Consider the following 22,931-nt stretch of genomic DNA (forward strand, 5'->3'; position numbering starts at 1 on the left):
ATCACAATAACTCAAGAGCAATGAGAATATCTTGTCTAATGCACATTTGTATCCGCACAGATGGTACTCTCCCTATACGCCGACGCAGACGACATGCTTTCGGAGCTGACCACCAGAGCTGCCTTAAACCGTTGACTGAGGATGACAGATATGATGGCAATGAATCAGAAGCTGACCCAGGTAAAAGCTTTGACCAATAAGCTAATTCTCTTACACTCACTGAAAGAATATTCCTTTATAGCCTTTGCAGCAACCAAGTAGCTCAATTGACTGTTTAAAAACAGCTCTCTTAATTAGCTTTCTGTGTATTTTAACTCTCCAGAGTCCAGGGAGACAGATTACTTGAGTGGTTCAGATGGAAAAGGCTCATACCAGATTCAGGGTTGGAGCTTGAAGAGACAGCAGTTTGTGGCCTTGCTGTGGAAGAGATTCCTGTATGCCCGTCGTTCAAGGAAAGGCTTCTTTGCACAGGTATGAAGTGAATTAAGTGTTCTCTAAGTTGTCTAAAAAAAGAACAGTTAGACTTGATTCTTAGAAAGAATGGTACTAAATACTGAATACTATCGTACAGTTCAGCATGAGGCATAGATTGAGATCTTAACTAAACTGCAATCTAATGGCAAATGTAAGCAGTGTCTAATTACACCTCTGTTTTGCAGATTGTTCTGCCTGCTGTATTTGTGTGCATTGCTCTGGTCTTCAGTCTTATTGTACCCCCCTTTGGAAAATACCCCAGCCTTGCCCTTCAACCTTGGATGTATGAGGATCAGGTCACTTTTATTAGGTACTTTTCTAACCTTATATTTTCTTTGTAAGTATAGAATTTAATGTTGATTTCAGTTATTGTCCCACAGTGCTTATATCAAGTAATATATTTTAATATTTCTAAAATTTTAGAATTTATGTTTTGCCAAAGAAATGGAATCTCATGGCTCCTCATACTCAGCGCTTTTTGTTTGCTTTTCCTAACAGCGATGATGCGCCTGAAGATGTCAGCACACAAAAATTACTTGCTGCTTTAATGGAAGGCCCTGGCTTTGGAACACGTTGCATGGAAGGAGAGCCAATACCGTGAGTGAATCATAATATCAAGCACAAGTAATCATAATGAAACCCAGTTATCTACACATAACGCGGAATACTATTCTAATCTTACTTTGTGTGACTATGCTTGCAGTGATGCTCAATGCACTATGGGCGATGATGACTGGTCCATACCTGAGGTTCCAGAGAGTGTGCTGGAGGTATTCAGGGCACAAAACTGGACCATGGAGAATCCCTCCCCAGCATGTGAGTGCAGCTGTGATGGCAAGAAGAAAATGCTCCCAGAATGCCCTGTCAGCGCTGGAGGACTGCCACCTCCACAGATAAAGATCAGCGAGAGGGACACCCTCCAAAATCTGACTGGAAGAAACATCTCTGATTACCTTGTGAAGACATACGCTCAGATTATTGGCAAAAGTTTGAAGAACAAGGTCTGGGTGAATGAGTTTAGATATGGAGGTTTCTCACTGGGTGCTAGAAGTACTCAGGTGCTTCCACCTGCTGAGGAGATTGATGATGCCATTGCTCGAGTAAGGGAAATATTCAACCTGGAAAAGGTAAGCTAATTATTATTATTCTCACAATATTTTTAGTATCCCGACATTGAGTAGCATGACTAATGTTTTTATTTTGTATGTCCAGAACTCAGGGACAGCAGCTGATCGCTTCTTAAAGAGCCTCTCTGCTTTCATCAATGGCCTGGACACCAAAAATAATGTGAAGGTAAGTTGATGTTAGCATTAAAGCCAGGCAAGGCATATGTATTTATGTAGCACATTTCATACACAACTCACAAAAAAGGCTTCATTAAAATAAAAGAACGAGATTTTATTAAAATACATGTCAATATAATTAAGAAGAAGAATAAATAGTAAAATGCTGAAAAGCTGCAACATGCAGTTACTTAAGAAGTTTAAGAGTCACAGGATAACAGATGCTTGCAGTCTGTATTTAAAAATAGCTACGGCCTGTGCATATCTAAGTGTGTGGGAGTTTCAGCTGATTGCAGTACAGTGGCTGAAAACTTAGACCATTCTGTCTGACTGGACCGTGGACAGTGTAAGGACCTCAGTATATGAGTGACGTGTTCAGTCCACTTCGTCATGGTTAATATACTGGCAGACACATTTAGAAGAAGCTGTAGTTGTCCATCAACGTAGGCTCGTCTAAGCCAGTGTTTTCCATAGTGCTGAAGAGAGTGCAGGTGTTAGTGGTGCTTTTATTTGTAGTAATCATCCTTTAGATTGTTAATAGCTGCAGCATTTCTGAGATGGGGTTTAACATGGTTTTTGTAGAAGGTCTGGTGCACAGGACATTTCACCTACTGTTGATTGCTTGCATTGGTATATATATCTAAGAAATGCTGCTCCACCACCTGGAGATGGATGTCTGATGATATGAAAAGTTAGAGGGGTCTGATTTAATGAGAATCTTTGTTCTATTATTGCTGTTTAACATTAACATTAAACATTAAATCTAGGTTAAATCAGTAAAATCATTGACTTATTGATCTACTATTGATCTACTGAGAAGAGCTAGCTTTGTAATTCTAGTGGTGGGCCTAAGGCTGTTTGAGGCTAAACATTTAGACTGTCGCCCTACCTTTCAAAACAGAGATTGAAAATTGAATCCCCCCAAAAAAATTAAATCCTAGCTTGTACTGCCAGTGTGTTTAGATTTTGCTCTTTGTGTCACATGGATTCTTTATTTTTTTATTGCATCTATCAGAGCACTGCATATTGTGCATTGATGTTAATAATTAATGAATGTTTACTTTTTTCAGATCTGGTTCAATAACAAAGGCTGGCATAGTATTGGAGCATTCCTCAACGTGATGAACAATGGTATCCTACGTGCCAACCTGCCCCCAGAAAAGGATCCAAGTAAATATGGCATAACAGCCTTCAACCACCCTTTGAACCTTACCAAAGAGCAGCTCTCCCAAGTTGCACTGTAAGTACAGTAGCTCTGCAGATTGATGACATTATTGTGAACTACAGTTTCTCTTATCAGACATTTAAATTGCCTTCTAATCATTGACAACAAATTTCCAAACTGTTTCAGGGTGACCACTTCAGTGGATGTGCTGGTGTCCATCTGTGTGATTTTCGCGATGTCCTTCGTTCCTGCCAGCTTTGTAGTCTTCCTTATCCAAGAACGTGTGAACAAGGCCAAGCACATGCAGTTCATCAGTGGTGTACAGCCATTCCTGTACTGGCTGGCCAACTTTATCTGGGATATGGTATGCATCAGTTGTGTCTAATTTGATTTTAGCTTTCTATTTTAAATCTTTTCTTACCGTCTGCCTCTTCGAGCATGTTCTGAATACTCTCTTTCTGTGTTACAGTGCAATTATGTCGTACCAGCAACCTTGGTCATCATCATCTTTGTGTGCTTTCAACAAAAAGCCTATGTGTCTGCAACCAACCTTCCTGTGCTGGCTCTGTTGTTGCTTTTGTATGGGTAAGTGGGTCCAGCTCCAGCTCTTCTGAGGCAGCCACTGATTATTTTGCAATAAACAACCCCGATCAGACACACACACACGTTATATAGTAAATGCTCTCTTGTCTTTACAGATGGTCCATCACACCTCTGATGTACCCAGCCTCATTCCTATTCAAAATCCCCAGCACTGCTTATGTTGTCCTCACCAGTGTCAACATCCTAATCGGCATCAATGGGAGTGTGTCCACTTTTGTAATGGAGTTGTTTGGCAACAATGTAAGTATCCTTCTCCTCATTTCTTCTACAGTTAAGTGTGAAATGCCACACATTTTCACAGTTTTACCAGAGAACAATGTAGTCTGGTCAGACAAACAACAAGGGAAACATCTGAATGATGGATGTTTCTTAAGGTTGGTTGGTAATTTTGGGCCACATGCCCTATAAACATGATATGAGGCTTTCTCACATTTGACATTATGGATCTATCTAGAAACATAATGACCTTTCCTCTTGTTCCCTGTCCAGGAGATTGGTGGCATCAATGACATTCTGAAGAATGTGCTCTTAATCTTCCCTCACTTTTGTCTGGGAAGAGGTTTGATCGATATGGTGAAGAACCAGGCCATGGCTGATGCTCTGGAGCGGTTTGGTAAGAATAGTTTGTTAATTTCATATTTCATTAAGATTTCATTCATAAACTGAAATCAAGTGATGTGTCATGTCATGTATGAAATGTATGAGCACAGAGTGCACATTTTGCAAATGTATTTCTCAGATTGCCACTTTTATATTTGTGTGCAGGTGAGAATCGCTTCCGGTCACCTCTAGAGTGGGACATGGTGGGCAAGAATCTCTTCGCCATGGCAGTAGAGGGAGTGGTCTTTTTCATCATCACCGTCCTCATCCAGTACCGCTTCTTCTTTAAACCCAAGTAAGCAGCCTTTTTATTCAATGGGGTATTAGCATCTTGCTATGGAAAAGTTTAATGTCAGAGGGTCATTTGATTGACTCTGTGTGTCACGTTGGCTTTACAGGTCTCTGAGGGCAAAGCTGAGCCCCATTGGAGAGGAGGATGAGGATGTGGCCAGGGAGAGACATAGGATTGTTGGTGGAGCAGGACAAGGAGACATCCTGGAGCTCAGGGAGCTCACCAAGGTCTGAAATATTTCTTTAGCATTTCTCATTAACCCTTAGAAGTCCAGCGTTATTATTGTCACTTTGGTATACTTTTGTGACTTCTTGGATGGTGCCTTAATCATGATGTTGTTGTGCTGCAGGTGTATAAGAGGAAACAGAAGCCTGCTGTCGATCGACTTTGCGTGGGCATTCCTCCGGGCGAGGTGAGACACACACAGACAAACGCACACTTCTCCCACACATCACAGCTTACACATCAAACATGTCTTAACAAACCACACCACAAACTTGACCTTTGTCTTCCTCCAGTGCTTTGGTCTGCTTGGTGTGAATGGAGCTGGAAAGACGAGTACGTTCAAAATGCTCACAGGAGATTCTGTAGTCACCAGTGGAGAGGCTTTCCTAGCTAGAAAGAGGTAAGACAAATACATTTATTTAAACAGCTTACTACATTTTTATTTACTTGTGTTTGATCATCAGCAGCCGTAGTCCGAGAGAGAACAATTGGCCTTGCTCTCTTAGGGGTGGGTTGATGGCACTTCCTCCTCACATCATTCCTTACATTCTTTAATATTGGTCAGCACAGACATCTGTTAGCTGTTGTATTGGAGCTGTTGCTCTGGTGCTTTCCTTGCATTTCACATGAATCGGAGGAAACATGTGCTAGTCTTTACTTCCTAGTGTTGGGGGCATTGCTAGTGATATAGGGAACTTTACACAAATGGATACAATTAGTTGTGTTTGATAAATTGTACTGTCATAAGAAAACATTGTAATATAGTTTGTTGGTTTATTTTTTGCACCATTTGAGACCTCCAGCTGCTGTTTGCATTGTGTTAACATTTCCTGATGAATAGACTAATATATAATGGTGCAGAATCACTTTGCAGAATAAAAAAATATGAATGTACATTACAGTCAAAACATTTATCCCCTTCGTTACCACTTACGATGTTTTCTTACAACATTGCTGAAATCTACTATATATAGACTATTTCAGACTAATCATGAATAAATTTTTCTGGATTTGTTGTTCTCAGTATACTCAGGGAAATAGATCAGGTTCACCAGAACATGGGCTACTGTCCTCAGTTTGATGCCATCAATGACCTGCTGACGGGCAGAGAGCATCTGGAGTTTTACGCCATCCTGCGCGGGGTCCCTGAGAGGGAAGTGTGTGAGGTGAGTGGGGAGAAGGGGCATGCAGTGCAGAGCAATGCTTTTTATTTGTGGTCATCTTCAGAGTCTAGCTAAAGTACCTTTACTCTCTTCAAGTAAATTCTCCCCAGTAATCATACTGCAGTTGCATCGAATGTACCCTGGATGTTTTTTTTCTGGACCTTTTACTTTGTGCACACACTATTAATGACTGTAGACATACAAGCATAAATGAGATCCTGCTTATGTAGGTTTCTTTTCAGGTTTTCATTTTCTGTGACACACAAGTGCTAACTGTGTCCCCCTTGTGGAGAATCTACAGCCTACTACACATGATTGAATACATGAAATAAAAGACAGGCCCATGCAAATAAAAAAAACTTTGGAGGCTAATGAAAGTTAGCTGTGTCTGCAGGGACTGAGAGTTTGTGTGTGTGTTTCTGGCAGGTGGCTGAATGGGGCATTCGAAAACTGGGCCTGGTAAAGTACTCCGACAAAGCGGCCGGAAGCTACAGTGGGGGCAACATGCGCAAACTCTCCACTGCCATGGCTCTCATAGGAGGACCCCCAGTGGTGTTTCTGGTATGTACACACACAGATGCACACACACAGACACACACACACACACACACACATTTCCCCATTGCTTACACAATCAGCTCATGCTATTTCCTCACTCTAGGTGATCATGCGCTCCGTGAAGCACTTAACAACAAAAACAATGCAGGCCTGATTCCTGTGACTGTTGTTTAGTTGTTCTCTCGACAGGGATTCCAGTGCTGTTGTATAAGCGGAGTTAGATTAAAACACCCCACTGACCTTCTTTGACCAAATGAGGCTGAACGCTTTGCACTGTTGCATATTTGTTTCTAGTTTGGCCTAGTTGTAATCTGTTTACACTGTGCAATAGCTACACTATAAGCTTTAATAAAGAATAGCAAAGACCTTTATTTTGATGGTCCGCTGTAGAAGCGTTGATAATGATCACCTTGTCCCTAAATTACATTCAACTAACATCTGATCTTAATGTTGAATGTCACTGTTTCACCAGGTACTTTGCCATGAACTGAAGTAGAAACACTTTTGTAGAAGCCATAGAGGCCTATCAAGATAAAGTGCAACAAATATGTTTAGTGTACAGCAAGCTAAAGAGAAGCAGTTTTCAGTTGACTTTGTGGACTAACATAAGGATGGCTATGCCGTTTATCACAGGACGAGCCCACCACTGGTATGGACCCCAAAGCACGCCGTGCTCTGTGGAACTGCATCCACAGTGTCATCAAAGAGGGCCGCTCTGTGGTGCTCACTTCACACAGGTAAGACCTACTGAGTGGATTAATGGTAAATGGTAGCTTACCAGCAAAAAACTATTTATGGCTGTGTGGTACCAGATTGTTTGGGGTAGCAACGCAGTCCATATAATCAAGCAGTTATGGGCAAGAAGCTTTAGATAATGTTCACGGCAACAAATCAGAATGGGGGAAACAGCATGTTGTGAGTATTGGTGACAGGTAGCCCAGGTTAAGTGTTTCTATGACTGCTGGTCTCCTGGGATTTTCAGCACTACTGTCTTTAGAATTTACTCAGAATGGTGCAAGACACACCAACAGTTTGTTACTGAGAGATGTTAATGGAGAGATAGACTGGTTCGAGCTGACAGAAAGGCTACAGTAACTCAGATAACCTATTTGTACAACTGTGGTGAGAGGAATGCACAATGAACAATAAGTCCAGTGTTGAGATGGATGGACTACAACAGCAGAAGAGCACGTCAGGTTCCACTTCTGTCAGCCAAGAACAGAAAGCTGAGGCTGCAGTCTCGTCTCAGACAAGTGTCAGGAACATGACATGACAGTGAATTCAGTGTTAACAGAAACAGCCTCATGAATTCATGCCACTAAGGATTTGAAGCTGTTTTGAGAACAGCAGGAAGCTGGATTTACAGATTTATTTTTTACAGATGGATTTTCACGATTTGGAATTCATGACTTACCTTTTATATCAGCCAATAATATCAATAGCAGTATTTAATTGTCTAGTCACAGGAGATTAAATATACAACTTACAACATTTTTTAAATGACTGAAACTGAGAAATACTATAATATGCTACACACCGTGTCTACATATCTTAATAGCATTTTACCAATAGAGGGCATAAATTCCCCTTTATCAATCCCTGTATTTTACTCTCCCACTTGTGTGGTAACCATTACTTTGTTATTCCACAGCATGGAGGAGTGTGAAGCCCTGTGTACAAGGATGGCCATCATGGTCAATGGCAGATTCCGCTGTCTGGGCAGCGTCCAACATCTGAAAAACAGGTGAGATTACCTTACAGCTCTCAAACTGCACTTACGTCACAGCCATTTGTACCTTATCTGGCACGTAAAAGCAAGTTCATATCACAATGCAGTCATTTAGTAGCTGTCATTTTCATGTAGCATGTCAGTTTGTAGAAATTTCTTTCTCTAATACACAGCTTTCTTTCTGTGTGTGTTCATTGCACAGGTTTGGTGATGGATACACCATCATTCTGAGGGTGGCAGGCCCTGACCCAGACCTGCAGCCTGTGATGAAGTTTATTGAGAGTGAACTGCCTGGCAGCACCCTGAAGGAGAAGCACAGGAACATGCTGCAGTATCAGCTGCCCTCATCCCTCTCCTCCCTCGCTCACATCTTCAGCATCCTCGCCAAACACAAAGAATTCCTCAGAATAGAGGACTACTCCGTCTCACAAACCACACTGGACCAGGTCAGAATACTGAATTTACCGGGGAATCCACAGAGGTTTAAAAAATTAGCGTAATTCATTCAATGAAATGTTAACAAAGTCAATCACAATGTTCTGTTGGTTATAAAATAATGTCTCAGACATCAGGCAATTTATAACAATTTTACATAAATGTGAGGTAGAGGGACAGAATGCAACCAATCTGGTTTCTATCACCACCATTGGTAACAGTTCTGATTAAGTATGTTTCACTAGAACAGCACATTTTACATGAATCTTTCGTTTACATCATCAGTTTCATCCAAAATAGCAAAAATATTTATGTAATTCTGCAGGTTGATCCTTTAAATATAATAAACAGAATGGTAGGTATAGTCTAGTAAAACTGACTTTAAATTGACCTAAATTCGACTGATATGATTAACATGATCCAGTTCAGTATGAGTTTATATGCATTGAAGTCACTGGCCTGACTATTACTATTGCATTTTTTGTTATTTATAGATCCCCCAGAGTTATGCTGGGGTCTTTACCTTTATAGACCAGTGTTTCTCAGCCCTGGTCCTGGTGGCACCCTGCCCTGCGCATTTTAGTGGACTATCAGTTTTAACAAACTCCCTTTCTAATTAGTTGAATCAGGTGTGTTGGGAGCAGGGAATGCACTAAAAGGTGCCTCCAGTACTAGGGTTGAGAATCACTGATATAGACAACATCTAAAACACTTTTGACAATAATTATTACTCTGTTGTCTCTGTTTACATTATACTAACTAATATTCCCTCTTTTGTAGGTGTTCGTTAACTTTGCCAAGGACCAAAGTGACGATCATTCTGACAGCTCCATACGACGTAAAGAGGCAGCGGTGGACATTCCTCTACTCAGCTTGCCAGCTCCATTAAAGAAAGAGGAGAAACACAAGGAGAGCTTTGTTTGACTAAAAGACTTTCAAACTCTAGGAGTGAATTGGAGCCAGTGAAATTCACAAATTTCACATTGCCGTTCTTGTCTTTCTGCTGCAGTCTGCTAATTAATTTGCCCAGCCAGCCGGATAAGGCCTGCAGGCACAGTATGCTGGGGCAGACACAGTAGCTGAGAAACTCAATGCAAGTCAATGCAAAAAAGATAAAGTGTCCACTCGGGATCTGCCGTGGAGCCTGGATTGCCATGCTAATCCCACATGAGAGTGTGAGAGTGAAACTTGAACAACTGCCATAATTTTGTTCTCGTACGGACTGCGCAAAGAAAGTGTGTGTGCAGTTTTTTGTTTTTGTAGTTGACGGATCTTTCAAGTATGTTCTGTAATTTTGGATTGGTGACTGCATATGACAGATAAAAATTCAGGGTCAGTTTCTTTTTATTTGTACTAGAAATGACTTTATGAAGAATCACAATAATTTTGTTTTTGCATTGCCAAGGGCTACACTGCAGAAAATTCACTGTTCGATTGATTCTCTTTTAATATGTGCCTTTATTTATGAACAAATCATTGTTTTACAATTTCTTTTTTGAAAAGTCCAGTGGGGCATTATTTCCTGAGATATTTTTGCAAACAGTGCCTGACTTTTAATACTGTAATCTGAGAGAAGCAGGAGAAGTGTTCATTGTGGAGTTAGAAAAGTACTGTACAGAGATTTAGTGTTTTATTTAGAGGGGAGATAAATTTCTCCCAGTCACAACACGTAACATATACCTCAGCAGATACAGGAGCCCTGACATTTCAGCATTTCGAAGGACATTTGAGAAGAATCTCCTTGCGTAAGAGCATGACTTCAGGTGTCATGGCCTTCGTGGAAGGGTTTTGGATACCAATAATCCAACAGGCCTTATAGCCTCACGTAAACCTTCAAAGCCAAGCTAATCCTTTGTAGTACATGGTTAAGTACAGAGATGGTGAGTTGTCCACAGAGTCAGGAGCCTAAACTATCTGGTCAGTCTTAAAGACAATCAGTGTTATGAATCCAGTGTACTGTGCTTTACTCAGCGAAGCACAGCCGTTTCCTTCTAAACTACGCCATGATCTGTCAGTATTCTGGAGCAGAGCTTTTCACTGGTCTCAGAGGGAGGATGCCTGTAGGGTCTGTCCTCTCAGTCCTAGCACTTTACTGGCTGTTTTAATTGGAAAGTTGTTTATCCGTTTGCACTGGATTTTCCACAGTAAAAAAAAAAAAACATTCCACATTTTTTTCATTTGTTTTGTTGTATCCTTCTTTTTTTCTCAATGAAACTGAAAAAACTCTTACCTTAGTGATATGCCTTATTTAATACCTGTTTACATTTCAGATGAATGGCTGTGGAACATCTGTTACTCACCCTGTACAATACTTACACAATAAAATATGTCAAATCTACAAGACAAATGTGGGTTTTTATGATGTCATCCACGGGATTCATCTTGTCTGTTACCTTTCTTGGTGCTCATTTCACAGTATTTTCTTGATCAATATCGTAACGCAATCAAATGCTAAAAATAATAATAATTCACTAAATTGACACATTGTATCCTGTTGGCTCATGTCCATTGTGATATTACACAAGATTCATCACATCAGTTAAAAGATAAAATTCCTGTTTTGTTCCCATAATCTTCAATTAATGTGTCATTAGGGACTCTTCCAGCTACGCTTTCAAAGGACAAAGAAAATGTTCTTATAGTATGTTAGAGCAAATCGAATGCTGTAAGATATCTTTCATGTGTTTTATGTAACAGATATTAACAGCTATCAGCACCTAATATTGTGTAGGTCCCTCATTATGCCACCAACAGTTCTAACCTCTTCTAGGCATGGGCTCCATAAGACAAAGCCAATGCATGACCTTTAATAATTCACTTAATATCTACATCCCACTACTTAATGTAATAATTTTTATTATCTCTATAATCAACCAGATAATCAATGTTATTCACCTCACCCATCAGTGTTTTTAAAGTTATGGCTGATCTGTGTACCCCTGTAAGTAGCTGTTTTGGAGCAACTATTTAAAAAATTGCTGCTGCTGTTTACCATTTCTAACAACTGATTGAATCCTGGATAGACTACCACTCGTATAAAAACTCTCAGCTAGGTCAGAGATCTTACTTGAGCTGTGTCAGGGTCTGGGCGAAAATGGTCATTTTTACTCTGAAACTTCTACTTGAACAGATTCATTTATGGGCTGTAGATCTTCAGATCATACACTTCCTGATATTACTCACTTAGATTTAACCTTAAAATAAAATAATAATAATAAAAAAAAAACACTCTTGAAATAATTGCATTTTTATTTTGAATGAATATATAATCATATCTTTAAGCCTGATTAGCGCATTAGAACAATAGAACATGGATGTAAAGGACTGCGACTCTTCGTAAACATGCCTGCTGTTAGTGTACAGAAAGGCTTGAGGTAACTGTTAAAGGAGTAACATGTCTGCCAATACTAATGCCCAAGTGCCATCAGTGAATATAACAGGTGCATAGCTGGTCAAATATAAGAAACTGACAATACTCAGAGTCTACATTCATAAAAGGCTACAGGCATTTTTGGTGGAAACCTACAAACAAAAATATATTAATAAAAAAAGCTGCAATCTTGTTCAAAGCCCTTTAGACACCAACGACCAACGATCTTTCACCACCTGAACATGCTTCACTCTTCACTATGCTTCACATTAGCAAACTACATGCAGAAGTTAGAGATCTCTTAGTTCGAAGCACATCTCGGAATAAGCCTGCCACGCATATACATTCTACCAATGAAAGAGCTCATCACAGATCAGCAGAGGAACGGAGTAAGGTGCTCAGGTTCATCCATTGTCTCAGCATGTAGTACTACAGGTTTACTTGAGGGGTGAATAAGCGCAGGGGAACAGGAGCTTGTTTTCCTGAGATTCCAGGTAGGACACACTCTGTCGCACTGTAGAGATAACACAAGGACACAGATATGAGAAAAAGGATAAGGACAGTTGTTGAAATACATAGCATGACCGAAGTCTGGTTACACTAACACTTCTATTCACAGTCCGAGTTGTACCAAGAACTCTCAGACAGTCCAGAGTGACTGAATTTGGAGAAAGCACTTGTTCTATTAGTTGTGTTGAGCTATTTAAACTGGTCCTGTTTTATTGGTTCATTGCAGCCAATCAATGAAGGATTGTCACTTTGCAGTAGGGTTTTTGTAAATTATGAAAGCAAGTGTATGTACAGCTGCTGCAACCAACCTCTGAAGTTCAAAACATACAACATTACATACTGGTTTAATTTTAATATTGGTTCAAATATCTTTGTCAATTGTTCAAATAAATAAAATGCTAGTACTAAATGTGATGTCCTCATCATGTATCCCTAAGAATTTAATAGAGACTGACAGAGAATTCATTTAACTTATTATGCTCACAGCTGAAAGGTCAGGACAGGCAGAATGAGATGTTGGACAGGGAGGATTTACCTGCAGCCACCACTCTGGGGTCACTGTGAGCTGTGTGTCTTACAGCAGCCCGATGGTCTGCACTCTCATGCCACCACAGAACATGTACTGCAGCACAGAGTTAAAGAACATCACTTAACAAGACACCACACCCAATTTTAGAACCATTCATTCAGAAGCAACCTGTCAATGATATTTAATTGACACAGATTTGTTCTAATGGTACATTTTAAATGGACATTTAAAAGTGAAGTAGGCAATAGCTTGGTATCACAGATACCCTACAATTATTTAAAAGGTCCTCTTTCCTTAAAATAAAAACAACAAAATCTAAAACCACACAGTACCATAGACTTAAAGGTGTTTTACTAGGTTTTTTTTTACAAGGCGATTTGATATAGACCTTATAGATCATATAATGCCTAAAACTAGATAAAAAGAACCCAATTAAACAAATAACACATACATGTAGATTTTACATTTATTTATTTAGCAAAATGATCCAACATTAAATATCGATGTTAAAAAAAAGTGTGACCTTCTAGGAAAATGAGTCAGGCATTTCCAGAGGATAGCAGTTAGTCACTTACGAGTTTATCAGACCCTCCTTTGTTTCAAGGACATAACTTGTGTTTTCTATCTTAAAGTCTGATCAGCACACAGATTTCATGTACCATACCTCAAACTCATGAGATTCCTGAGGACCTTTATCATAGCTTACTAGGCAAGGATAAGTTAAGAAAATATTACTAAATAGTTTGGCCTCCCCAGTCCACTGTGAGGTGGAAGATCTACATGTGGAGTAAACTTAGCCAGACTGTTAGGAGTGGGTGTCCAGCAAAAATCACTCCAAGGGTAATTACAGAAAGACACAAAGAACCATTTACTGGCCTTCATTGTTAAGTCTACCATCAGGCTGAACAAGACAGGACGAGAACAGTGTGCACGGCAGGAGAAAGCAACTACTCTCTGAAAAGAATGCTGTTGCGCAACACTGAAATGTGCTCAGTACTAAACACTACATTCCAATATAAGAACTTTATCCCAACTGTGAAGCATGAAGGTGGGAGTATTATGGTTGTAATATCTCAGTATATCTCATTATCTGTTTGTCAACTGAAGTTTAACCCTTATTGAATTACCGGTAAATTTCCATGGGACCTTTAGCAATATTCCAAAATGTAAACTTTCCATGGGAATTTTGCAAACTTGGAAATTAGTAGGAAATATTGGATAATTTAAAGGAACTATATTATACACTATCATCAATGTACTGTTGTTTTTTTGTCAACAGCAAACATGAAGGCATATCGATACAAATAAATGTACCATGGGAATAAACAGGTAATTATGGAAATTAACAGGAATGAATGGGAATAAAATGGGACTATTTTAAGCTAAAGGTGAGAAATTTACATTTAGTCGATAAACATATATACTGAATCATAATCTTGGCTAAAATAATTAGATATGATACCAAAATAGTTAAGTAGCAAAGCTGCTCCTCAATCCCAGGCACATTGCCCATTACACACTACAGGGCTACTGAGAGCACAGCTCCTGCATGCACTGTTCATTCCTCCATCACATGTACAGCATATGTCCAGATTATTTCTAGAAACCTGACACTGACCACTAGCTTGTGGGAAAATACCTTTTTCGATTTCATGTTAATTAAATTACCAGAACCAGAAATGTACAATATCAGCACTGCTCAAGAGGGTCACCGGTTACTAAAAACAAGGGTTAACATAGTATTCCTGACAAGATATATAATGTTGGATAGTTAAGGCCAAACATGTTCAGAAATACAAATCAAAACAAATTGTAAAGGTTTCAGCCAATTTCTATCGGCACTGTGTGCATATATGTATTTTTGAACTGCATATGCTTATGGAAATAATGCACAAATGAATTATTAGATTTACTCTAAAGGGAATTAAACACTTTTATGCTCAACACCACATCACATCTCTGAATGGACAGACTAAGGACTAACACTGACTGAGCTTCATTTTGAAGGAGAAAAAAAATCCAGAAGATTTAACTCCTCCCACTGAGTCAATGTAAAGATTAGCAATATTAGAGACAAATCTGTCTCACCGTTCAGCTCTGCCTGTTCAGTTTATTGGTTGCTTCATTAAAAATGAAACATGATAAGCTGAGCTTTGCAGATGGAGTTGAACATGTTTAAACTTGATGGAGTGAAAATTCTAGTAAGTGTGTTTGAAAGAACTAAAACCAGAACTGACCCGTCAGAATTGACCAGTCATGTTTAAAAACACCAACAGAAATGGTGTGAGTTTTCACAAAGCAAAAACGCTTATTTTAATGACTAATTATGTGTCTTTCTTTTTTGTAAACATATATTTTAAAAAATCTACATTTTAGAAAAATGAACCAACCTACGTAACACTAACCTCTATTGAGCAGCCCGAACTCAGAATGGAAGACACCCACTTGGTGGGCATATCCTGAAGCTGCGTGGGCACCTACCGCACCCTGAAAAGCTGCACCCCACACAGCTGGACCCCCTGGCTTCATCAGGAACGACACCAGCTCATACACACCTGAGGGAAACCATACGTTTTAGTTACTGGTGACTTACTTTACAAAATCAAGATTCTGGATGAGTCGTATTTCAACATATTATAGTTCAACAAATTACAGACTGTGATAATCTGCTGCACCTGATCTTCAAACATATAGTCCTGAGGTTCTGTACAACAAAGGAGGAAACTCTCTGCGCAATGCAATAGAACGTCCAGCTCTCCAATGTCCAACACTGTTGACCTCATTCCAACATGCTCATTCCACATTACACACAAACATCAGCAGTGCAGACGAGCAGACTGTTTACGGGACCAACCCTAATCCCACCCATTCACACACAACATGAAAAGCTCTGATTCACTGACACCCAAACATTCCCTTTCTCACGCGCCCACCGTCTCTGTCCCTCTGTCTCTTTCTCTCTCGGTCATGTTTATGTGCTCCAAAAATTCTCATTCAACAAGAGATTCAATGCTACAGATGTCTACATTGATGCTGTAATGATAAGGCAACGTTATACACTAGATGTTCAAATGTTTGTGACACCCCTTCTAAATGAATGCATTCAGCTACTTTAAGTTGCACCCATTGCTGACACAGACATGCAAATGCACACGCACACACATCTTATCTAGTCACCGTCAAAAGGTATCGCCAATAGAATAGAACTCACTGGAGCACATAAACTGAACCTATTGTCACCATGCTTAATGCCAGGAGTGGGCTAGAGGGGTATTAAGTGGAACAGTGTTCTCTGGAATGATGGTGCTTTATCCACTATTTTTGGGATGAGCTGGGGAGTTGGAGACGAGGTGGGGTGGTGATCATCCAACATCCTGACCTCACCAACGCTTTTGTCACTGCATGCAATCAAATCCTCACAGCAGCGCTCTAATATGGACGGTATTCCCTGGACAGTAGATACAGTTACTCCAACAAAACAATCCGTTTATCATGAAATTTGGACACAATGTTAAAATCAACTGCCACGTTCACATTACTTAAAAAAAGGCAACAATGGAGATACAAGGTTTCTGCATGACGGCAAGGATATACAGGCGGTCTGTAATTGGTCTTTTTTTAAGATTCATACAGTTGTTCAGCCTTCTAGAAGTGTGATCTACTCAGTAAAGTGAACTGTGATGTACTGCAACATGATAACAGTAAAATGCTGTTACTGACACCCCTATTGAGAACAACGACGAACTTCTCACCTCCCTCTTTAGGTGGTTTCGTGATTGTGCTCCAGGGCACCAGATATGTGACCTCATTGTCCTGAGAGCTCAGCATGGGCATGGCTTTCGAGATGTACTCCTCCATCCAGCTGGGGTCCTGAGCCAGGGCTGCCCGCACAGCTGCCCGTTGAGCATAGCTGTCTGAAAGACATGATGAATATTAAAACACATGTGAATGGAGGGGCAACAGAATCATCAGCTTTCAAATCACCGCATACAAGAATAAGGTCAATGCCATTTGAAATACTCTGACCAACTGGTCATTTTATCAGAAACACTTATCATACAAGTGCATGTTTACAGTTACTGACTGCAGTCCAACTGTTGCAGCACAAGGCATCAACGCCCTCTACCTTACCCATCAACGGAAAGGCACTACCAGATATTGTCTGATACTGACATGCAAAAGTCTCACCATATTTCCAGATGTGGAAGACCTGATTGATGCCTCCATACTCCACACTCCAGTACCCCAGCAGCTCAGAGTGTGCAGTGCGCAGGTGGATCTTGTCGTTGGTCAGCTTGAGAAATGCAGCGTTTAAGTGTGGATGGATGCGGTAGGTACGAAACTCGTAGAAGGTTCCATCCTGCTGCTGAGGACCGGTCGAGATAAAGGCTTTGGGCTGCTGGAGAGTAGAAAAGCAACACACTGCTGACATCCAGAGGTGATCATTGGTCTTACACAGTGTCTATCTGCAAATGCTTGTTTTGATCTGCAGAATCTTTTTCACTTATGAGGGAATTTCAGACTTTCTGTTTTATTCGAAATAAGGAAGATAATGAAAAGTGAAACATCAGAGAGATTGCAGCAGATCAGGGAAAAGGATAATATATCTAAAAGCTTTTTAATCTGCTTTCTGAAGCATATTGTCACAGTCACACAAAGAAACTTGTAGGCCTACCTGAAAGTGTAAACTTTACAGGAGAGGAAAACGGCCTTTATAACATTCAATGGACATCAATGTAAAAAGATTTAATTCCAAGTCATTCTGGAGCTTTTCTATTGGTCTATCCATCATGACATGCTGACACGATGATCTTTGTACTGTTGTGGAGTAATGGTAAAAAACCCATAAAGATCAACCGCCAGATTCAAACCATGCCAAACAGTAAAAAACAGCAAAATGGAGATACAATGAGACATTGGCAATATAATAAAATATGGGAACCATACACAAAGTACCAGAACAGGTTCTAAGCCATGGAAGCCACTTTTGGTTCCACCTAAATAATATTTTAATGGATGATTCTTCAGAGAACATCCCAAGCTATATTTCCACATATTTGTAGATTCAGCTATTGCTGACATGTGTGCACACACACAGCTTGTGTAGTCCCTGTAAAGAAATATTGCATAGAACTCTCTAGAGTAGATACCATGCAGGTATCATGCCTAATGCCAGGCATGGGCTAGAGGGGTAAAAAGCCCCCACAGCGTTGAGCTGTGGAGCAGTGGAACTGTGTTCTCTGGAATGATAGCTTGTCCCAAAAATAGTGTCTGACTTACTGACTTCATTAATGCTTGTCGCTGAATGCAATCAAATTCTCAAAGAAATGCTCCAAAATCTAGTAGAAAGCCTTCTTCCCTGGACAGTAGAGACAGTTACTCCATCAAAAATAGAATAAACTCTTTTTTCGGAAAACGCAATGAATTAGCAAGTGCCCCAATACTTTTGTGAATGTGATGTGTTTGTAGAAGAACCTTTACATTAGTGTAGAACCGTATAGGTATAAGGGAACCAAACGTGGTTCTTCTACGGCATCATTCAAAGAACCCTTTGCGGTAACACTTACTGATTTTTCTCATTTCCATACATTTCCAGATCTGATCACTTCACTTCCTCTTAACTTTCCAGATATGAGCAAGAACTTGTGTCAGTAAATGAATGATTCTAATAACATCAATGCGAAGAAATCAACCAAGCAACTGGTTGACTGACTGAAACGCTACTGTCTTAATGGATCACCTTATTAAGATAAAGCATTACGGGAACCTGAGTTAAAGAGACACATTTAGTTCAGTGTGTCCTTGAGCGAAGTAAACTTGGACTATGTGTCGAAGCTTTGAAAGTGCTGGCCCATGTTAATAATAAACCACTGCTCTCTGTCTCTCTCTGGACACCAGACAGGTCTTCTACCATTACTCCACAACAGTACAAAGATCAATCTGATCTCTAACCAGAAACATTCACCAGCATTCTGCCATTACTGTAAGACGGACCCCCACATTTCCACCACTTAACATAAATAACATAAATAAATTCACAAAAATCAGTGTTCAGTGAATTGCTATTACGTTATTGTCATTGTTATTGCTATTAAGTAATATGTTATTACTTTAAGACGCTAGGTTGTTATTTTAAGATACTTTCTAAATATCTGGAGACACTTATTATTTTGAGAGGCTTTATGCTTGTTAAATGATTTTTTTATTCTAGGTGGAGGGAATGGGCTTTCACACTATGATCAAATGACTCTACAAATATATGTAAAATCATTTAGACAGAAATATTTACACAATATTTAAAAGAAGAATTCAGTAAACTTCACAGTAGCTCCACTATCAGTGCACATGCCTTCCAGTGCAGTGTACTTTAGGTGGTATTGCCAAAGCTCCACACACACACACACACACACACACACACACTACAGGGGCCACGGGAAAGTAGTAAAAATAAATAACAATGGGCGGGGGGGGGGCGTATAACACCTCACCCACTCCAACAAACACACACACACACACACACACACACACACACACCCGTCTGATTCGCATTCGGACTTTTATCCATGTAAGGCTTCCCTATGCTGCACTAGTTCAGTGGCTGGAGTCTCCTGCTGCCTGTTGACATCCTGGCTGATCCAGAACTGATAAAGCGAAGTGAACAGAGTCGTATCACTGACCTCTCGCCCGCTCCTGGCAGAGGTGACGGGTGTTTTGGTGAGGAGGGAGGCTCTCCGGAGCGCATGTCGAATCTGAATCATGACTGCTTCGCCTCACTCCGCGGTGTCCAGCAGCTGCTCTGAGGAGCTACGTGCTCTGAGCCAGGTTTGACATGCTGCTGCTCTCCACAGCGAAACTCGCTACGGAAGCCGAGAAGTATTCGCTCTTTCTGCGATGCAAACACATACCAAAGCCACCTGCTACAGACAAGCACAATGACCGAGACTCCATTCCTCCACATTCCTCCACAACTATCTATCTATCTATCTGTCTGTCTGTCTGTCTGTCTATCTGTCTGTCTATCTATCTATCTATACGCCTGTCTGTCTATCTATCTGTCTGTCTATCTATCTATCTATCTATCTATCTATCTATCTATCTACCCCTGTCTACCCACCTGTCTACCCACCTATCTATCTATCTATCTATCTATCTATCTATCTATCTATCTATCTATCTATCTTTAACGCCTGTCTGTCTATCTATCTGTCTATCTATCTATCTATCTATCTATCTACCCCTGTCTACCCACCTGTCTATCTATCTATCTATCTATCTATCTATCTACACGCCTGTCTATCTATCTATCTATCTATCTATCTATCTATCTATCTATCTATCTATCCATCCATCTATCTATCCGTCTTTCTGTCTGTCTGTCTGTCTGTCTGTCTGTATATCTATCTATCTATCTATCTATCTATCTATCTATCTATCTATCTATCTATCTATCTATCTATCAATCAATCAATCAATCAATCAATCAAACAATAACATACTCTGTGCAGAGAGTTTTTCAGCAGGAATGTTACATTATAAACACTTTTATTGGTGAACAACATATCACCTCCTACACGACTGAAAATACATATACGGTTGCAATTGTAATTATTCAACCTCCACTGCAAGATAGGTTTATAAGCAAAATATACAAACTGTCAGCTGTTTCAGCCGTAGTCATTTATATTTTATAAAGCGGTGTATCCAGTCGGTAAGCACTGTCTGTGCTTACACTAAAAGAAAACAAATAAACAACACACTGTATAAGTAGTGTTGTAGCACAGCAGTAATTGTTAAGTTGGTTATAGCTTACTTAATTAACTTCAATGAAGGCTTAATTAGAAATACTAGGTGCTGGATTTGGCATGGTGCTTCTTCAAAGAATGATCTGTTTATTCTAATACACATCAAATCTCAATGTATTGTTTGTTTGTTTGTCTGATGTTTGTTTATTCAATATTTCAGCAATACCAACACATATCCAGGGTCATTAGAACAGTACATTAATTTTGTGTGTGTTTCCCTTTTTAACACTGCCATTCACTCATACACAACAGTTAATAAACAGTGTCAGGAATGCAGAGATCAGTTGTCTAAGCCTGCACTATTTTTAGGGATATTATCTAGGCTAGTGCAATTTGAATGGTGGTCAGCAATTTTTGGAGCAGACGGAATGTTTATCCCTTAATAAAGAGACAGACAATAGAGAGGCTCTGCTGTAACTGTTGCTGGCAAGGGGTGCCAGGTAGGTGGGGCGGATGAGCGCCAAAATATCAGCATCTCTCTCACTTCACACGCAAACAAACAATTTGCTGCAGGGTGGTCAACCTCAGAACATCAGCTTCACACGCGGTCTCATATCAGGTGGATATTGTAAGAGAAACTTCAGAGACGCCAAAGAGAACATACCTTTAGACACCAGCAGCTGGAGCCTCAAATATTCGAATTCTGCTGATTTCAGACGATTTTACAACATGACAGGGACAGCTGTGATACTGATGTGCCTGCTCCTCATATTTTCTGTGGGTAAGTCTCCAATTGGCCTGTGGGCTATTGCAGTAGGAATGCTGAGATAATATCAGCTCCACTGTCAACATCATCCTAACACTGTGAACTGTGTAAAGTGATCAGTTCAGCAGCAGCAGAAATTTAACTTCTATTTGATTTTAGATGCAGAAGACAAGTCAAGGCTGTACAGAAGGGTAAGAAATGCCTGCTACTACGATTAATAATATGTTTCAGCCAATACTACTGCAATATTACTACTCTGTAACAAATACTACTACTATACCACTACTATACTACTTCTCTATAGCCAGTACTTGTACTATACTACTACTCTGTAACCAGTACCACTTCTCTGTAACCAATACTGCTACCATGCTGCTTTTCTGTAACCAAAATGACTCCTCTGTAACCACTTTAGATACTACACTATTTATGTTGGTACTATTTTACTAATCTGCATCCAATACTGGTACTATATTATATATCTGCATCCAGTACTGGTACTATACTATATATATGTATCCAGTACTGGTACTATATTATATATCTGCATCCAGTACTGGTACTATACTATATCTGTATCCAGTACTGGTACTATACTATATATCTGTATCCAGTACTAGTACTATACTATATCTGTATCCAGTACTGGTACTATACTATATGTCTGCATCCAGTACTGGTACTATACTATATCTGTATCCGGTACTGGTACTATACTATATATCTGTATCCAGTACTAGTACTATACTATATCTGTATCCAGTACTGGTACTACACTATATGTCTGTATCCAGTACTAGTACTATACTATATCTGTATCCAGTACTGGTACTATACTATATGTCTGTATCCAGTACTGGTACTATACTATATCTGTATCCAGTACTGGTACTATACTACTACTCTGTAATCAGTACTGTAATATTTTGTATCCAATACTCTGAAGCAACAAAGATCATTCTGCCTGTCATTTTTAACCTTCAATAGCCTGCATGTGGAGACATGAGCCTGACTCATGCATGCCCCCTCAACTACTCTCCAGTCTGTGGAAATGATGGTGTCACTTACCCCAACGAGTGTGCTCTGTGTGTGCACAGACTGTGAGTATAGCATGCTTAAAGTGTACTACAGTATGAACTACAGTATGTACTACAGTATGAAAGCACATTCTAAACCATATACGGCTCTCTCTATTCACAGTATGTTGCAAGTTCTAGTTCACTATTGGATTAGTTCTGAGGAATTGCTGCAATGATGCTGACGTATTCCTGCACTGACCAACTGTCTCTCCCCAGGCAAACCAACTCTGATATCCTGATTGTGAAAGAAGGAAGGTGCTGAGGAGGGTGGGAAACTCCTCTCTCACATGCTCACCACTCCTGCGTTCGTTATCTGTGCTTGTTAGGGTGCACTTTTCTACTCCTATTCACACTGCACCTAGAACATGTAATCGTTTTTCCTATATATACTCATATAGATGTGAACAC

General features: G+C 39.9%; 3 protein-coding genes across 9 annotated transcripts in view; 2 read left to right on the forward strand and 1 right to left on the reverse strand.

The window, feature by feature from the left end:
• abca1b (ATP-binding cassette, sub-family A (ABC1), member 1B) overlaps positions 1–10,690 on the forward strand; it is a 36,456-nt gene extending 25,766 nt beyond the window's left edge. For all 6 annotated transcript variants that reach the window (XM_072669078.1, XM_072669069.1, XM_072669112.1 and 3 more), the window contains exons 26-46: positions 61–180; positions 323–471; positions 660–784; positions 973–1,071; positions 1,178–1,601; positions 1,687–1,767; positions 2,828–2,997; positions 3,109–3,286; positions 3,392–3,507; positions 3,621–3,765; positions 4,015–4,138; positions 4,291–4,420; positions 4,524–4,644; positions 4,767–4,829; positions 4,936–5,042; positions 5,667–5,808; positions 6,232–6,366; positions 6,997–7,100; positions 8,015–8,107; positions 8,295–8,538; positions 9,308–10,690. In XM_072669078.1, the coding sequence (XP_072525179.1) occupies positions 61–180; positions 323–471; positions 660–784; positions 973–1,071; positions 1,178–1,601; positions 1,687–1,767; positions 2,828–2,997; positions 3,109–3,286; positions 3,392–3,507; positions 3,621–3,765; positions 4,015–4,138; positions 4,291–4,420; positions 4,524–4,644; positions 4,767–4,829; positions 4,936–5,042; positions 5,667–5,808; positions 6,232–6,366; positions 6,997–7,100; positions 8,015–8,107; positions 8,295–8,538; positions 9,308–9,451 (3,014 nt within the window). In that variant the 3' untranslated portion in view covers positions 9,452–10,690. The remainder of the gene's footprint in view (positions 1–60; positions 181–322; positions 472–659; positions 785–972; positions 1,072–1,177; positions 1,602–1,686; positions 1,768–2,827; positions 2,998–3,108; positions 3,287–3,391; positions 3,508–3,620; positions 3,766–4,014; positions 4,139–4,290; positions 4,421–4,523; positions 4,645–4,766; positions 4,830–4,935; positions 5,043–5,666; positions 5,809–6,231; positions 6,367–6,996; positions 7,101–8,014; positions 8,108–8,294; positions 8,539–9,307) is intronic.
• A 1,068-nt stretch (positions 10,691–11,758) lies between these two features.
• nipsnap3a (nipsnap homolog 3A (C. elegans)) lies at positions 11,759–19,779 on the reverse strand. 2 transcript variants are annotated; one of them, XM_072673612.1, is made up of 6 exons: positions 19,614–19,779; positions 17,125–17,332; positions 16,689–16,850; positions 15,342–15,491; positions 12,943–13,029; positions 11,759–12,411 (listed from the first exon to the last, which is right to left on the reverse strand). In XM_072673612.1, the coding sequence occupies exons 1-6, from the start codon at positions 19,692–19,694 to the stop codon at positions 12,335–12,337; spliced, it is 765 nt and encodes a 254-aa protein (XP_072529713.1). In that variant the 5' UTR covers positions 19,695–19,779; the 3' UTR covers positions 11,759–12,334. The 2 variants fall into 2 exon arrangements, with proteins under 2 accessions (XP_072529713.1, XP_072529712.1); XM_072673611.1 differs by having other exon boundaries at positions 17,125–17,335.
• Positions 19,780–21,407: 1,628 nt separating this feature from the next.
• Positions 21,408–22,931, forward strand: LOC140549863 (probable pancreatic secretory proteinase inhibitor). Its single transcript, XM_072673613.1, has 4 exons — positions 21,408–21,459; positions 21,604–21,635; positions 22,432–22,544; positions 22,740–22,931. Exons 1-4 carry the CDS (start codon positions 21,408–21,410, stop codon positions 22,783–22,785), a joined length of 243 nt encoding a protein of 80 aa, XP_072529714.1. The 3' UTR covers positions 22,786–22,931.

This window comes from Salminus brasiliensis, chromosome 2 (genome assembly GCF_030463535.1).
Source record: "Salminus brasiliensis chromosome 2, fSalBra1.hap2, whole genome shotgun sequence".
Taxonomy (NCBI): Eukaryota; Metazoa; Chordata; class Actinopteri; order Characiformes; family Bryconidae; genus Salminus; species Salminus brasiliensis.

Excerpts from the sequence above, each read along its gene's own strand:
- LOC140549863 (XM_072673613.1), top strand. The coding sequence starts at position 21,408 with ATGACAGGGACAGCTGTGATACTGATGTGCCTGCTCCTCATATTTTCT. Across the intron at positions 21,460-21,603 it reads GCTCCTCATATTTTCTGTGG|ATGCAGAAGACAAGTCAAGG; the intron begins GTAAGTCTCCAA and ends ATTTGATTTTAG. Across the intron at positions 22,545-22,739 it reads GCTCTGTGTGTGCACAGACT|GCAAACCAACTCTGATATCC; the intron begins GTGAGTATAGCA and ends GTCTCTCCCCAG.
- nipsnap3a (XM_072673611.1), bottom strand. The coding sequence starts at position 19,694 with ATGATTCAGATTCGACATGCGCTCCGGAGAGCCTCCCTCCTCACCAAA. Across the intron at positions 15,492-16,688 it reads GAAACCACCTAAAGAGGGAG|GTGTGTATGAGCTGGTGTCG; the intron begins GTGAGAAGTTCG and ends GGTTTCCCTCAG. Across the intron at positions 12,412-12,942 it reads CCCCAGAGTGGTGGCTGCAG|TGCGACAGAGTGTGTCCTAC; the intron begins GTAAATCCTCCC and ends TTATCTCTACAG.